This window comes from Mustelus asterias, chromosome 1 (genome assembly GCF_964213995.1).
Source record: "Mustelus asterias chromosome 1, sMusAst1.hap1.1, whole genome shotgun sequence".
Lineage (NCBI taxonomy): Eukaryota > Metazoa > Chordata > Chondrichthyes > Carcharhiniformes > Triakidae > Mustelus > Mustelus asterias.
Window position 1 is genome coordinate 74,806,069 of NC_135801.1, and position 18,142 is coordinate 74,824,210.

Here is an 18,142-nt window from a genome sequence, read left to right on the forward strand (position 1 = left end):
TAACTTCAACAACTGTGACAGCTTTCTGCCTTTCTCAGTAATTTTTGCATAGTTGACAGGAGAGACATCCTTTGATTATTTGTGTCTCCATTTCCCTTTCAACGGATTCAATGTCACCAAAGTTGCCTCAAACATGTGTAATATTGGTTAATTGTTTGTTTGCTTCTTGCTTCATGCATCAGAAGATGATTTTCCTTATATTGTTTTTTTTTCCCTGGGCATGAAGTAGATTGTTAATGCATTTATCGCTGATTCTAGTCATTTTGCTCAAGGTTTCAAAAGTATCTTCCAATTCTTCACCACCATAATGGAGTAAAGCCATTTCCTTTTCGCTCTCTGTGACAGTAAATCTGGCCTCACACCTCAAAATATTGCCGCTACTTTTGCCAGTGTGGGAATAGAGATGATGGCTCCAGATACACAAGGAAAGGTAATAGATTGGGCATAGATAAAAGTATATTCACCAGTAATAGTAATGAAACTTATCAGTAAAAGTTTTCCTGATTTCTTGTTGCTGCACGCTTAACATAGCCCAACTGTGCATCTATATCCACAACTTAAAATGCTGTCTGCAACTTAAATGCTGTTTCCTCTGCAGAAAAAAGGAAAAAACCCTTCAAAAAGATTGATACCTGGAAGGAATGTTTTGTTATTTTTCGTCGTCCTTATTGCCAGTATGAAGTTCTTGGGACATACTCAAAATCAAAGTTGCATAAGCAAACAATACCTTCCTTCATTAAACTGCTTCTGCAGGTTCTAGCAAACTCCCTCTGCTGGCATAAATGTGTATAGTAGTTTCAAGTGAACAAAATTAACATTGCGTTTTTCAAAAGACGACAGTGTGGTCTCACCAAGGACTTCGGCAGTGTAGAAACAGTTCCCTACTTTCATACTGCATCTCTTTTGTAATTAAGATCAACATTCTATTAGCTTTCCGAATTACTTGCTGTACCTGTATGCTGACCTTTTGTGATTCACATGCAAGGATACCCAGGTCCCTCTGTATTGCAGTATTCTGTAGTCTCTCCACATTTAAATCTTCCAATTCTTTGGAGACACTTCATGCTTTCCTAACTAACTTTGCATCATCAGTAGATTTGACTACAATACACTCTGTCCCTTCATCCAAGTCACTAACATAGATTGTAAATAGTTGAGGCTCCAGATTGCCAAACTGAAAATGTATCCCTCCATAACAACACTGCGGTGATAGCTATACCACATGGACTGCAGTAGTTTAAGAAGTCAGCTCACCACGGCATTTGCAAGGATAATTAGCAATAGCTAACAGATGCTGCCTTATTAATAATGCTCACATCTCACACACACGCGCACACACATACACTCACACACACACTCACACACACACACACAATCAACTTGGCAGCAACACAATTTCTAGGCCAATTTTGGCAAGGTAAGGGATGGTAGTGACAGTTTGCATTGAATTTTAATTCAGACATATTTTTAATTTATATTGGCCCAAATCATCCAGCCATCTGGATTATCTGGATTAAAATGGAAGATGCACATGAGGATTCTGCGGAGCTCCTGATGTGGGGACATAAGTGGGAATTTCCTGAGAAGTTTAAACATCCAATGGGAAATATCCTGCAGTCTAGGATCCTCTACAAAAGTCTTTGACTCTGTGCTAGATCTGTGCAACTTACCTTGATAGTTACCCAGGGAATGGTAGACAGTTTAAAACCTGATCTAACTGCGGGTAAGCACACAACTGACCGCCACAATCACTCCTTCCTACCACCCATTTAACCCCTGACTGCCTGACTATCTCCCAACCTGACTCGAATATCACACCTGACTATCGACAACCACCCGACCATTCAACCATCCTCTCTGACCACCCAATTAGCCCTCTAACCCAACACAATTCCCTGCCCCAGCCAACCACCATCTTGACCCAACCCAATCCATCAACTATCAGTAACTTACCATTTCACCACTCTTCCACTTACCCATTCATTCATTAACTCATACATACATGAAAAGATTGGACTTTTGAATACGTACCAGAATACAGCAGCCAAATAAAAAGTGTTGTGTCCTCACCTTTCCCTGACTCTATTTTGCTTGCTGAACTAACATGGGAGATGCTGCAGTGTACATTTCTTCTTCAACCTGGAGCAGAGGATCCTGGAAAAGATGGACAGTAGTGTCAGGTTGAGAAAATCTTCATGGGCAGCAGCAAGTTACAGAGTATTGCTGCTGTGATGATAGTAGTGAAATTGATAGGAGTATATAACATATATATATGTGTGTGTGTGTATTTGTGTAGAAGGGGAATGTTTAAAAATTCAGTTTTATGCTACAGGCAGTCAGTATGTCTGGTGGGAATGCAACTCGGATGCTGGGAGAACTCATTCTGTTCTTGGAAGTGGTTGTGTTAAGTGAAGTTAAAGGAATTTTGTTTACTTAAGTTCCTCTGGGATTTCTGGTTAGACTGATTGACATGGCCATATTATGATGTGGTTTATGTGCAGTCATAAGTCTGTGGCAGAGAAAAAAGCTTTTGTAGAAAGTAGTTTAGTTTGCAGCTGAAGCCTGTTGAAGTTAGAAGGATTCTGGAACTCCATCTATCTCTGAAAGCTCAAGACTGTTAACAAATGTTAAAGCAAGTCTTCTCGGGTTTGTTAACTATATTTATTTTAAAGTAGATTTGATTTATGCATGAATGGGGTATATTTGGACCTGGAACAGTCATAAGTAGAAAATAAAGATGCTTCCTTTCATTTTAAAATACTGTTTAACTGTTAATGGTTAAGCTGCTTCATTTGTCAGAGTTATATTTAACTGTGTTATTAAATAAAGTTTGTTTCACAATTTTTTAAAAATCCCTATTTTGTATGTGGAATCATTCCTGGAAGGAAGTATCCTTTCCTTACATTTATATCAAAAATAGTCGCCACACTCCCATTTGTGCCTATTTGTGTACACTGAGGGAGAATTTAGCATGGCCAATCCACCTAACCAGCACGTCTTTCAGATTGTGGGAGGAAACCGGAGCACCTGGAGGAAACACGCGCTGACATGGGGAGAACGTGCAGACTCTGCACAGACAGTGACCCAAGCTGGGAAAGGAACAAAGGTCTCTGGCGCTGTGAGGCAGCAGTGCTAACCACTGTGCCACCATGCCACCCCTTTAGTTCCCTCAATGTCACATTGCTTCAGTTTTGACTTTAATTCCATCCTATCAATTCATTATATCAACTACGTCACTCTTACACAGAAACAAGTGAAAACTGTTTGAGAAATTATAATTATATAGGTATGACACTGTAATACTTTTGGTATTGTTGTACTAACAGAAAATATTCACAGAATCTGCTAAAGAAAACACTAACTTTATTTAGAAAAATCTTACAATGGCTTCATCTTGCCATAGGGTCTACAAGATAGAGACATTGCATCACTTCCTGTAATTATGTCTATAATGCTTTATTAGCATATCACACTGTTAGAATTAACCCATTATTCTACATTTGCCCCCCAAAGTCCCTTCCAATTCTTATTATAGAGACTACCTTGACTGAGTGTGGGTCAAGGAGCCCCAGCAAAACTAGAGTCGATGGGAATCAGGGGGAAAACCCTGGAGTAATACTGAGCACAAAGGAAAATGGTTGTACTGGTTGGAGGCCAATCATCTCAGTTCCAGAACAATACAGCAGGAGTTCCTCAGGGTTGTGTCCTCAGCCCAACTACCTTCAGCTGTTTCATCAATTACCTTCCTTCCATCCTAAGGTCAAAAGTGGGGATTTTGCTGATGATTGCACAATGTTCAGCATCATTTGCGACTCCTCAGATACTAAAGTAGTCGATGTCCAAATGCAGCAAGACCTGGACAATATCCAGGCTTGGGTTGACAAGTGGCAAGTAACATTCAGGCCACACAAATCTCCAACAAGAGGCATTCTAACCATTGCCTCTTGGCAATCAATGGTATTACCTTCATTGAATTCCCCCAATATTAATATCCAGAGTGGTAACCATTGTCCAGAAACTGGACTGGACTAATCAAATAAATACTGTGGCTACAAGAACAGGTCAGTGGTTAGGAATCCTGTGTTAAGTAAGTCACGTCCTGACTCCCCAAAGCCTGTCCACCATCTACAAGGCACAAGTCAGGAATATGGTAGAATGCTCTCCACTTGCCTGGATGAGTGCAGCTCCAATAGCACTCAAGAACCTCAACACTATCCAAGCAGAGTAGCCCACTTGATTACGAACCTTTCCACAAACATTCCTTTCCTTCACCACCGATGAACAGAGGCAGCAGTGTGTATCATCTACAAGCAGGACCTCACCAAGGCTCCTTAGGCAGCACCTTCCAAGCTCACGACCACTACCATCCAGAAGAACAAAGTCAGCAAACACATGGGAACACCACCATGTCATAGCTCTGGCAAATTAGGTAAGCAACAGCGACCTCTGCTGACCAGTAATCAATATTACACTGACATCTAAGATTGTGTATATTATGGGCTGAATTTTACAATTTTGATTTGTTTGATTTATTATTGTCACATGTATTAGTATACAGTGAAAAGCATTGTTTCTTGCACACTATGCAGACAAAGCATGCCGTTCATAGAGAAGGAAAGGAGAGAGTGGAGAATGTAGTTACAGTCATAGCTAGGGTGCAGAGAAAGATCAACTTAATGCGAGGTAGGTCCATTCAAAAGACTGATGGCAGCAGGGAAGAAGCTGTTCTTGAGTCGGTTAATACATGTCCTCAGACTTTTTTATCTTTTTCCCGACGGAAGAAGGTGGAAGAGAGAATGTCCGGGGTGTGTGGGGTCCTCTGATGGCAGTGGGAAATGGTAGATAGTGACAATGGATGGGATGCTGGTTTGCGTGATGGATTGGGCTACATTCATGACGCTTTGTAGTTTCTTGCAGTCTTGGACACCAAGCTGTGATACAACCAGAAAGAATGCTTTCTATGGTGCATCTGTAGAAGTTGGTGAGAGTTGTAGCGGACATGCCAAATTTCAAGGTATCAGATTCCCCAAACGTTGGCTAAAGAGTTGGGGTGGGAGTCTGCCTCGGAGAGCACCCGCAGCCCTGCAACCATTCAATGATCAATTGGCCATTAATAGGCTGGAGGCAGGATTTCCACAGCTCAGGAACAGGAAATCCTGCCTCGGAGAATTGCTGGTTAATCAGAGGTCAGCTCTTTGGCATTTCAGGACAGAGGCTTACGACATTAGATTTGGATTTTTTTAATTGTTTGGGGGTCTCACCCTGTGTCCAGCTGACAGGCCCTGGCGAGGGGGGTAGGAGAAGCCGAGGGGGTGGGTGAGAGGCCAATGAGGAATGGTAGGGAATTTGTAAGACCTTGGGGGTCCCTCCTATGGATCCAAGGTACCAGATAAGAATGGGTTCCTCCCTTGCCTGCCACCAGCCCACACTTGGAAACCTGCCAGGCTAGCCGTATTCCCCTGCTGCTGCTTAAGTTCCTGCAGCGATGGGATGAGGCCCTTACGTGGTAAGTAATTACCAGCCTAAGGGTCTCAATTTGCCCACCAGAGGGAGGGCCACCCATGCCATCCCAACAGTTGGCATAATTGCAGTGTGGGCAGGGGTGGATAGATGGCGGGGGAGGGCGGAGTCCAAAGATGTGCAGGTTAGGTTGATTGGCCATGCTAAATTGACCCTTAGTGTCAGGGGGATGAGCAGGGTAAATATGTGGGGTTACGGGGATAAGGCCTGGGTGGGATTGTTGTTAGTGCAGTCTCGATGGGCCAAATGGCCTTCTCCAGCACTGTAGGGAATTCTATGAATCTATTCTATGATTCTGAAGTGAGTAACTCACCTCCTGACTCCCTGGTCACTATATACAAGTCGCAAGTTAGGAGTGTGATGAAATAGTCTCCATTTGGCTGAGTGAATGAAGCTCCAACAATACTCAAGAAGCTCAGCACCATCCAGGATAAAGCAGAGCACTTGATTGGCTCCCCAACTGTTATCTTAAATATTCATTTCCTCCAATATTGGTGCACGATAACAAATGTATACAAGTCTCTAAGATGTAATGTAGCATCTCACCAAACTTCCTTCACTTTCCAAACCTGCAATCTTCACCACTTAGATGAATGAGGGTAGCAGGTGCATGGGAACATCACGAACTGTAAATTCCCCTCCAAGTTACACAGCATTCTGACTTGGAACTGTATCACTGTTTCTTCAAGGCCACTGCATCAAAATCCTGGAATTCCCTTTCCAACAGTACTATAGGATGTAGGAGTAGAAGTAGGCCATTTGGCCCATTGAGTCTGCTCTGTGTCATCCTCTGTGGATGCACTACAACCATCTGAGGTGCCTCACCATCACCTTCTCGAGAGCAATTAGTGATATGCAATAAGCAATGCCTATATCCCATGAGCAAATAAAAAAAGACAAGTATCTAACTTTAATTTATGAAAACCATCTCTAACTCTAGGCTGGCCCAGTGGGTTCTCACTGCATTTAGAACAGAAGCAAGAGATTAATCATAATTCAGGAACACATAGGCACAACAGTTAAATTTCATTTGGCCTCAGCAGGATAAGTGATGGATCAGTGACAGGGCTGCCTAAAAATGAATCAATACAGCAGCAACCTCGGTCTTTCAGGATTTGTCATCTATTTCCATCTGTGGGATAATTTTGGTCCACTGAAATAATAATAAAGCTCTTGGTTCATAGGGAAGCCCTCAATTTATACAGCAGGTTTAACAAGTATAAGGATTAAGCAATTATGGAAATAATCTGTATTAAGGTAGCATCTTAGGATGTGCCAAAACATTTTACAAGAAATGGGTTAGTTTTGAAGTGTAGACATTCTGAGGGAAACGGTGATAAAATGCAATAAGACATTTATAATCTTGCAGATTGGGCATGCAATTAACGAATTAATTTCAATATTGAAAAGTGTGTGATGGTGCATCATTTTGGTAGGAAGAATAAGGTGAGTGCATGGTCCTGGGAAAATAAGAATGCAAATGTAATGGAGGAGCAAAGGGGTTTAGGATTATAGATGCATAAATCACTAAAAGATGCAGTTGATAAGTTGACAAAAGCCACAAAAGATGCACTGGGATTCATTTCTAGAAAGATGGAATTGAATAACGGAGAAGTTATGTTAAACTTTTATTGAACTTTGGTTAGACCATAGTTGTATCAATTCTAATCTTTATCTTACAGAATGGGTATAGAAACACTGGAGACATTACAATAAAGATTTACGAGGCTTTCGCTCTCAGGAGTGATTCAATGGGGTGGAAGACTTAGGCTGGCCTGATAAGGTTATGAAAGGGTTCAATAAGCGTAGATCAATAGAAGATGTTTCCACTTCTGGATGAGACAAAAACTAGTGTTCATAAATGCAAGATATTAATAAATCCAATAGGGGATCCTTTACCCGGAGCGCAGTTAGAAAGTGGAATTTACTACTACAAGGAGAAGTTGAGGCAAATAGCATAGATGAATTTAAGGAAGAGTAAGTAAACATGAAGGAAAAAGGAATGGAATAGTATGCAACGAGGTTTAGATGAAGTAGAGTGGGAGTTCATGTGGAGCATAAACACCTATATCAACTAGTTGGGTTGACTGGCTTGTTCTATGCCATACATTCTATATCATGCTTTGTACTGACCCCTGATAGAGGCATGTCAACCAAATCACCCTGTTCTTCTTCAAATAACGCTGTGAGATCTGTTACATTCACCTGAATTGGCAGACGGCACCTCAGTTACATTAGTCATTTGAAAGGTAACATCCACAAAAAATGAAGCATTCCCCAGTAGTGCACTGAAATAGCAACCGAGATTCTGTGCTCAAATCTGCTGTGAGACTAGTTCACAACTTTTTGACTTAGCATCAAGTGTGCTATCAATGGAGCTAAATATTACATACAGTACATGAGAAAAGCAACTAACTCTATTTGAGTGGCATCCTTACAGAAACATCAGACAATTAATGTTTGAGAAACTTCTGCTGTATTCAATGGGAATCGAAAGCTTCTTTGGATGGGAACATTTTTAAGGTCATATGAATGTACTGTATTTAGATCAGATTATGGAACATAAAACACAACTTCCATTATATAGAAGCTATTTTTAGATCGAGCTGGGAACTTTCATGTTTGGCTCAACCAGAACTTGCACATAAATGGCAAAGATTGGACTGCATGATACTGAAGAGCGAGGTCACTAATTAACAGTGATTGAATAATTTCCTGATCATCGATTTTTACTGGTATTTTAGGTTGTATTATTAATCCCAATATGTGAAAGATTTGCGTGAGAATGGATGATAAGCAATGTAAAACAGAAGAGCAAAATGGTATTAATTTGAATTTGGATTAGCCTGTTGTGTTGGCTTCCCCTACTCTTTCCTTGCTTTTATAGAATGGGGGTGGGGTGGGGGAGGATGGGGGGGGGCTGTGATTTGAACATTGCCCAGTTGAAACTTGAATTATGTGCCAGTTATTGTGCATTGTGCAAACTGGACTCAAGATGCTTTAAGTTGAAGGAATCCATCCAAAGGGGCAGAATAATGCCCACTCTATAGGTCAGCCTTACAATGTTCCCTCTAATTTCTCTACAGTGCGTACGTTCCATTTGTTACACTGCACAGTTCCTTTAAGATTGCAGCACTGCCAAGCATGCAAACATCTTAAAGGAGATACATCTTGTGGGCAGCCTATTATTCCCCTACATAAGAACAAAGAAAAAAGAACAAAGAAAATTACAGCACAGGAACAGGCCCTTTGGCCCTCCAAGCCTGCACCGACCATGCTGCCCGACTTAACTAAAACCCCCTACCCTCTGGGGACCATATCCCTCTATTCCCATCCTATACGTGTACTTGTCAAGACGCCCCTTAAAAGTCACTGCTGTATCCGCTTCCACTACCTCCCCCGGCAACGAGTTCCAGGCACCCACGACTCTCTGCGTAAAAAATCTGCCTCATACATCTCCTTTAAACCTTGCCCCTCGCACCTTAAACCTATGCCCCCTAGTAATTGACACTTCCATCCTGGGAAAAAGCTTCTGACTATCCACTCTGTCCATGCCTCTCATAATCTTGTAGACTTCTATCAGGTCTCCCCTCAACCTCCGTCGCTCCAGTGAGAACAAACCAAGTTTCTCCATATATGGAGGGATATATGCATGTTAAGATTTGGACTGCTGCATGACTATGGAACTGTGCAACTCAGAGAGAACGTTGCAACCTGGGCGCTATCCATTTAAATCATTTTACAATGACTTGAGGTGTAATGTCCCTGGAAAAAAATAAGCTTTTAATTGTACCTTGCACCCAGAATCTTTTCCCTGCTAGGGTATGAGTATGAACGAGATTAAATAAAAAGCAACAAGTATGTGTGAGGGACATGGCATGCGCCAACAGTAAATGTGAACCAGTTGACGAAGAATACATTTTCTGACTTTAATGCAGCATTTATTTCCTTTCTCCGACACTGGGCAGAATTTTACATCAAAAGTTTGGATTGACCCAGAAGTACACCAAATTTTGTGAGAAGAATTCAGGTGTGCATCCTAACATGATTGTGCACTCATAATCCAGTTGGCGGCACGAACCGTGGGTCGGATGTGTGCCCACGCCAATTAAGAAGGCAATTTAAATGATTTGAACACCAATTAACCTGGATTTTACTTCACCCATTAAAAAGCTGGCTGATGAAGCCACTCAGGCACCCAAGGACAGAGGCAGAGGAAAGATACAATCGCTGTCATGCCTCCACAAGGGTGGTGGCAGACAGGACATTAGGTCTGCTGAAAATTATGTTCCAATTGCTGTACTGCTCGGGGGGCATCCTGCAATATCTGCAGGGTAAGCGCCGCTCATCATTGTTGTCTGTTGTGCTCTGCATAATCTTGCTCTTTCAACCACTCGACCAGGAGGACACTGAGGCAGGTGCACTCACCCGAGTGGAGGAATCCAATGATGACTCAGTTGTGGAGCCCAGACAGGCACATGGTGAGGACAAGGAGCCAGACATGAGGACAAAGCTTTGACAAATAAGAATGCAAAGCATTCTGCTTTGACAAAGGGTCGTCTGGACTCGAAACATCAGCTCTTTTCTCTCCTTTCGGATGCTGCCAGTTCTCTTTTGGTTTCGGACATGAGGAAGCTTCAGGGATGCAGGGGCACCAACAAGGCATTGATTCAGCATTCCTCCAGCTAGGTTTCCAAGGCTTGCCTTCTGTCTGAACCCAGGGACACTGCCTCCCTCTCAAACATTTCACACAAGACCTTGCCGTGAAGCCAATGTCACATCACAGCCTCTGTAATAAAATTTGCTGTCTCAATTGTCTTTCACCAGGCACGGGAGAGGCCAAAACCTGTTGAATACACAGAATACTCAGGGCTTGTGAGCAAAGTAGTCATTTATCTTTATGACATTTAAGAAGTGAAATAAAAAGAAACACAACCTTAACTGATAACTGCACATGTGATATTGAACAAACCAGATTTAGCGGTGGAAATCAAGAACAGCCAAAACAGCTTCTTTAGATACTTAGACTATTTCTCTGGGCATTCCAGCAAAAGTGTACCTGAAGAACAGGAGAAACTCCCAGGCACATTTTCCTTCCAGATTACTGGACATAAAGTAATTTATTAAAAAATAAACACCAAAGCACTGTGAAATAATAGCATGGAAGGGTGCTGTACGACACCATTAGGAGTTCTAAATAAGATAAATGAACACAAAGATCTTACCAGAAACATACGACTCTGATAATAGATGCCACTGCCATCTATTATTATGTTGAGATAATTAGCTGGAAATATTTGGGCCTTCTCTTGATCTCCCAGGTAATGTGGTAAGAAGTTGGCAGAGCCCCAGGATAGACAATGTAAATGACCAAATGTGGCCATTTACAGTGTTTCTTGTTTCTGCTCACTTTACATTAGAATTGCAATGGGAGATTGGAAAATTAGAAACATCTTCGTCGAAATTTTCCCCCACTTTTCTTTTCTACTCATTGTTTCTCATTTTTACCTGGCTTTCCCTTGGTAAGTCAGACATGTACCTCATCTAACGAAGCACAGTATGTTTTCCATATTACTGATGGGACACCAGGGTACAGAAATTTCTTCACCCAGAGGGTGGTGAATGTGTGGAATTCACTACCACAGAATGTACTTGAGGCCAAAACGTCATCTGATTGCAAGAAGAAATTAGACATAGCTCTTGGGGCTAAAGGGATAAGGGGGGAAAGGGGGGTTCAGGATATTAAATTTGATGATCAGCCATGATCAAAATGAATGGTGGAGCAGGCTCGAAGGGCCCAATGGCCTACTCCTGCTTCTAGTTTCTATGTTTCTACAGCTGTATTGTTACATTAATATTATTTAGTGAATTATCTTGCTAGGACACAATTGCCTAGATATATCACTTAGTGAGATTACTCCGGTCTAACTCCAGGGTTTGAGCATCTGCTCACTCACCATAGTCTTCATGGAAGAGCTGACAAATATCCTGGAAAAATGGCAAAAGCTCCAGAGCAGAGAATTTAGCAGAGATTTACACGAATAATGTGGCCACACACTTCTATATTCAACGATCCTTATATGATTTATTGCTACTCAGTAAAAAGATTTATACGCTACAAAACATTTCCAGAATTATATTATAAGTGACAATACGTGTAGAAATCTACCTTTATCCTTTTGATTAGGTCTTTAGTGCGTTTATTCCTATGTACCATTCAAATTGTACATTTTTCCAGCTGGATCTGCTTTGTGTGTGTCCATTATATTTCTAGGTTCGGAAGAAGAGTAAAGCCTGCAAAGCTGGATTGTGTGAGGGAGATGAACTTATTTCGATCAACAGTGAACCTTGTTCAGAATTAACCCATTCCAAAGCCATGCAACTCATAGACGGGGCCAGTGAAACTCTGCAAATCCTCATTAAAAGGTAGAGTCATTTTTGCTGAAAATTAAAACGGTCTGTTTATTTATTTTTTATTCATTGGACATGGGCGTCACTGGCTGGCCAGCATTTATTGCCCATCCCTAGTTGCCCTTGGAGGGCAGTTGAGAGTCAACCACATTGCGGTGGCCCTGGAGTCACATGTAGGCCAGACCAGGTAAGGACGGAAGATTTCCTTCCCCAAAGGACATTAGTGAACCAGATAGGATTTTCCAAAAATTGACAGTGGTCTCGTGGTCATCAATTGATTCTTAATTCCAGACGTTTTTTTTATTGAATTCAAATGCTACTATCTGCCATGGTGGGATTTGAACCCAGATCCCCAGAACGTTAGCTGAGTTTCTGGATTAATGGTCTAGAGATAATACCACTAGGCCATCGCCTCCCTTATATTTATTGATTAACACTTACATTACTTGCACTCTACAATGTTAGAACCTAATATTAAAATAAGGAAGTGAAACAAAGGAAACTGGGCCTTACAGTAGTGTCATTTAAACTAGTGGTTCCCAATCAGTGTGCTGTGAAAAAAGATTCAAAATTATTCAAAATTCATGTAATTAAACTAAAACTAACCTTGGCCTTCAGCTCTGTGGTCAGCATCTCCAAGACCCGACAAGTCTTGGGCCTCACTCGCATGTGCCGGCTGGGAAAGGGCTGCACTCGTGTGGTTTAGATATTTTATGTTGGTCAGGCCCATGCACATGACTAACGGATTTGGAGCTGAAGACAAAAGCCCCATGCATTGGCACAAAAGACAAAAACTCAAAAAGGACACATAAACCCTGGGAGAAGCGAGAGAGACAGGGAGAAGTTAAAAATGAAGTTCCCAGGAAGGAAAGAAGAGAGAGAAAATGGGAGGTGATTCTCAAAATTTTTTCATAGTATAAAGGTGTGCCATGACAGATAAAAGATTGGGAGCCACTGATTTAAAGAACCGTGCATTCTGGTGACTGGTTAGGTGACTTGCCCACATAAAGACTGCACCACATATGGGGACAATAGCATCAGTGCCTCCAGGTCTGCAGCAAAATACGGTGATGGAGCAGAAGCTAGGGAGAATCATCCACAGCATTCCAGTTGCCGAGTGGGATTCAAACTCCTCCATGCTCTTTATCAGTCACAGGAGGCTATCTGGCAACCAGACAAAGCATCCAGCATTTTGGTATTCATGCCCATTCAGCACACTCCTAAATGCCCAACAAGGTCCTTATCTGAGTCTTCACAGCAGGATTTGTTACAATCATGGGGTTTTTAAGAAAGGTACTGCTATAATTGTGGGAGATTTTAATCTGCACATAGATTGGATAAATAAAATTGGCAAAGATAGCTTGGAGGATGGGTTCATGGAGAATATTCAGGACAGTTTCTAAGAACAACATGTTCTTAGAATAGGGAACAGGCTATTTTTGTCCCAGTAATGTGCAATGAGACAAGATTAATTAGTTAACCCATAGTTAAGAATCCCCCTTGTAAAAATGATCATAGCATAAGAGAATTTCACATTCAGTTTGAGGGTGGGAAATGAAAAGTAAAGTTTATTAGCCAAAAGTAGGCTTACATTAACACTGCAATGAAGTTATTGTGAAAATTCCCTTGTCGCCACACTCTGGCGCTTGTTCATGTACACTTCATAGAGAGCACCGGAGGCTGGGTTATTGAATAGATTCGAGGCTGAGTTAGACAGATTTTTGATCTACAAAGATGTCAAGGATTATGGGAGCAGGGTGGAAAGTGATGTTGCGGCTACAATCAGATCAACCATGAATGATGGGCGGGCTCGATGAATCGAATGGCTGACTGCTGCTCCTGTTTTCATCCTATAAGATGAATTTACATCATCCTCCATTAAAGTGGCAATTGAAGCATTCCTCACCCCGGAGTGGCTGCAGCCCTCTCATTCTCAAATCACTCACTACATTGTTGATCCCAAATCTACATGAGCCTCCGAGGTACATGCAGTGCCAAATTTGGAGTTGGTGGCGGCGGATGTTCGAACAAGTGATGGGTCTTCTTCATCAATGGTTTGTTCTTGCTCTCTGTTCTCCTGCTTGGACTCATGTAGCTGGTCAGACAGCAGTTCTTAGCTGTCTGAAAGCAGGAACTCATAGAGGAAGGTTGAAGTGAGATAAATGGAGTTGGGTGTAACGTAAGTACATAAGAACTAGGAGCAGGAGTAGGCCATCTGGCCCCTCAAGCCTGCTCCGCCATTTAATAAGATCATGACTGATCTTTTCGTGGACTCAGCTCCACTTACCCATCCACTCACCATAACCCTTCATTTCTTTACTGTTCAAAAATTTATCTGTCCTTGCCTTAAAAATATTCAATGAGGTAGCCTCAACTGCTTCACTGGGCAGGGAATTCCACAGATTCACAACCCTTTGTGTGAAGAAGTTCCTCCTCGACTCAGTCCTAAATCGGCTCCCCCTTATTTTGAGGCCATGCCCCCAGTTCTAGTTTCACCCGCCAGTGGAAACAACCTCCCTGCTTCTATCTTATCTAACCCCTTCATAATCTTATATGTTTCAATAAGATATACTCTCATTCTTCTGAATTCCAATGAGTATAGAGGTCCTTGGTCACAGTCAACAGCTTGCTCATTGTGCTAGATAACATGATGAGGTTGTGTTGGGAATTGAAAAGGGGCAGAAAGCAGGGACATCATTCTCATTGTCTGCAGCATCATTGATGTCACAGGTCTCATCACAGCTCGTCCCATGATGCACAGAACCACCTCCTCCAAAGGCTCTAGCAATGCTGGTATCCTTGTCCTCCACTCATCCTGTTCTTTTCTCTTCTATTGTGTCCTGTGAGACGGCAGAATGTCAGTTGTTGTGAAGCATTGTGTTTGGGTGATATGTCTGTCACAACTGAATATTTGGAGTTGGGTGGAGGCAGTGAGGGGTGACTGTGCGGCTGATTATAGTAAGAAGTTTAACAACACCAGGTTAAAGTCCAACAGGTTTATTTGGTAGCAAAAGCCACACCTACTTTTGCTACCAAATAAACCTGTTGGACTTTAACCTGGTGTTGTTAAACTTCTTACTGTGTTTACCCCAGTTCAACGCCGGCATCTCCACATCAGGCTGATTATAGTCATAGGTTTCTGAGGCTGAGCATCTGGATATTAGGCATGGCTCCCAAATATTGGGACTGCCACTGTAGAGTGATGGGGATGTGGTGCATTGAACAGTGTGTGAGGATGGAGGTGAATTGGGTAGATGTCATTGAAGTTGCATTCACTAACCTTGAGCACTTGCAATGAGATCATTAGACTTCTTGTGGCAATGCTACCAAATCCTCAGTTCTGGTCTCCAGGAATTAATGATCCTGGCCACCTGCTCCTGTTCATATCTGAGGGTGGGCCTTGTCGGTGTCCTGCTCCCCAGTGGGATATGGCCCTTTTCCTCTTGCCTATCTGCACCACTAATGCCTCCAGTGCCACTTATATCACTAATGGGATCTTCTGAGCGCCCTGATGTTCACATTCCAAGAACTTACATTTTAGCAATCTTTTTGTGAAACTTCTCTTTAAGATACAGCCTGCCTTTAAGGAGAACGGGCTGATTGTACCGCATTGTCTGTAAAGAACACGTGCGGGGCATCCCGCAGTTTGTGAAGTTCGCCAGTAATATTCAGGGACTGACAGCAGCACTGGAGGTGCACCAGTTAGTGTTACAATAATGCAGATGCGGCTGGGTACATCTTGCCTACTTCAGTTGAAGTGGGCGCAAGCACTTCAATTGACCCATGCACCCAAAAACAGGGAATCCAATTACTCATCAATGAATGCAGCCTGCTTGTTTGCAAATCATTCACTTGCAGAGCTGTGGGAGCTTTTTCAGTTCATATCCGAGCCACTAGATGGAGAACCATGTGGAAACAAGACATTCCGACTCAGGCACAGGGAAGAAATGGCATCATTCAGCTCATCTGATTCGAATTACACTTCCTGGCACTCTATGACAAAGTTGCATTAATAGCAGTTAAATAATTTGTGGGCCAGATCATCTCACTCTCTGGGCTACAGAAGACCATGTGACAGTGAGTCAGTCATGATTGATAGTAGAAAATCGATGATGAAGGTAGATTAGAAAACTACGTTACACGTTTTAGAAGGAGTAGAGCTTTGCTGCTTGTCAATTTAAAAGGTGTCACGATTAGGAAAAAATATTTGATACTTTTCATACTCGGCATTAGCACCAAGCAGATTTGGGTCAGGTATAAAACAGTAAATAGAGGGAGGAAAGCTCCCCTATTTTCCTCCAAAAGAAAGCCCCAGGTGACTTTTATGTTTTTAATATCTGTCTTCCTTCCAACTTCCTCCTGTCATGGAGTTTTACGCAATGGGAGTACAGATCAGAATGCTTGATAGGGAGGTCAGTATGCTGGATTTGCAGTAAGTGGCCCGGACCTTCTAATGAATGTTGGGGGTGGCAGTCGGCGGCACGGTGGCACAGTGGTTAGCACCGCTGCCTCACAGTGCCAGGGACCCGGGTTCAATTCCCGGCTGGGGTCACTTGGGTCTGTGTGGAGTTTGCACATTCTGATCATGTCAGGGTGCTCTGGTTTCTTCCCACAGTCCAAAGTTGTGTGGGTTGGGTTGATCAGCCATGGTAAATTGCTCCTTAGTGTCAGGAGGATTAGCAGGGTCTACGGCGATAGGGATGGGTGGGATTGTGGTCTGTGCAGACTCGATGGGCTGAATGGCCTCCATCTGCACTGTAGGGATTCTATGATTCTATGATTCAGTGGGTGCTATGAATCAGGCATGTGGCTTCCTCGCCCAATTTTTCATGCCAGAAGCAGAGTCTTACACAATTATCCTAATATTTTCAATTAATATTCAGGCCAAGAGGTTAAAGACGTGTTACTTGACAATCTTCACAGTTACTAATTGTTGCTCTTACTTCCAGTTACTAGAGTTGTACAGCATTAAATAATTAGTGATTTAAATCATAATTGAATAGCCTGATAAGATGCATTAAGAAGCTGAAATGATATTTATTCTTTCTTCATGTCTGGCAGTAAGAAAGTTCAACAAATTCTGGATTAAATTTGCGCGCAATGTACTACTAGAATGTTTTGAATTGATTAAATGTCATGAAAGGTACCTTTGCATCATAAATTTGCAGAAATTTTTACTGTTATAGGAATATTAACTACTTAAAAATGAGTTGCAGTACTGGTTGTGCTAATGCCATAGAATTCCATTTCATTAACACATTAAGGGTTAACCTGTAATGTAATACACATTTATGTGGTACGTGTCACTTCCAAAGCATTTGTGATTGCTTATGCATTAACACTGTCAAAATGCCTTCAAAGATTAATTTAATGGTTGTGGGAGTTATAGATTTGACCTTTTAACATGCCTTTTTACAATTTAATTGACTTGTTGATTGCTTGCATTTTCTTTAACATTTAATTAACTTTGGTTTGGCTGGTGGAAAAAACGGCTGGAAATCTGAATGATGTCATCTGGAGCTTTTCATCTTTTTGAATGCCTGGCTCATTAGAATGCTTTACAGGTGCAATTTTAGCCCCCTGGTTTCGATATCTTCAATGTATATTTAGGTAATTAGATTAGAGACTCGTTACTTGATAGTTTGTACAGGCAACTGCTGATTGGTGCACTTCCTTTCTGTGTCACCAGTCTAAATACAATCTCCGACCATTGCATGATAAATTCTAACCTCAAAAAGTAACACATACTGATCGGAAACATATGCCAAGAAAGGTTTAAGCACAGTTATAGATTTTTATATTTTAAACATTTCCCAAGTACGACAAGGTTCTAAATCTTTAAATATTCTGACTATACACAGATTTAGCTCACAATGCCAACTATGAAAGATTAAATTAACAAGTTAAACCAAGTCTCTGCAGCTACAGAATCATTACATTTCAACAACATCCATCATGGTAAAATTCAATCGAAATTCTGTTGAACAGAATAGCTCAGAATTCAGGTACATTTTCTACTTGCAGCTCAAGTGGAAATTATAGAAATCCTTTGATTTTAATTTCCATTGAAATTAAGCTAAAATCCACCCAGTGGTTTTCCTTTGCTGCAATAGATGTTGGGTAAGAATTTGGGCTCAGCACCTTTTTAGGGTGCTATGGGTGCCCTCACAACTCCAAAATAGCATCCAGTCACATAATTATGGGATGAATC

At 41.8% G+C, this 18,142-nt stretch overlaps 1 protein-coding gene across 1 annotated transcript in view; it reads left to right on the forward strand.

Annotated features, from left to right (window-relative positions):
* LOC144494304 (synaptopodin-2-like) overlaps positions 1 to 18,142 on the forward strand; it is a 72,586-nt gene that overhangs the window by 42,034 nt on the left and 12,410 nt on the right. The window contains exon 2 of the mRNA XM_078213818.1: positions 11,795 to 11,946. Coding sequence (XP_078069944.1) covers positions 11,795 to 11,946 — 152 coding nt within the window. The remainder of the gene's footprint in view (positions 1 to 11,794; positions 11,947 to 18,142) is intronic.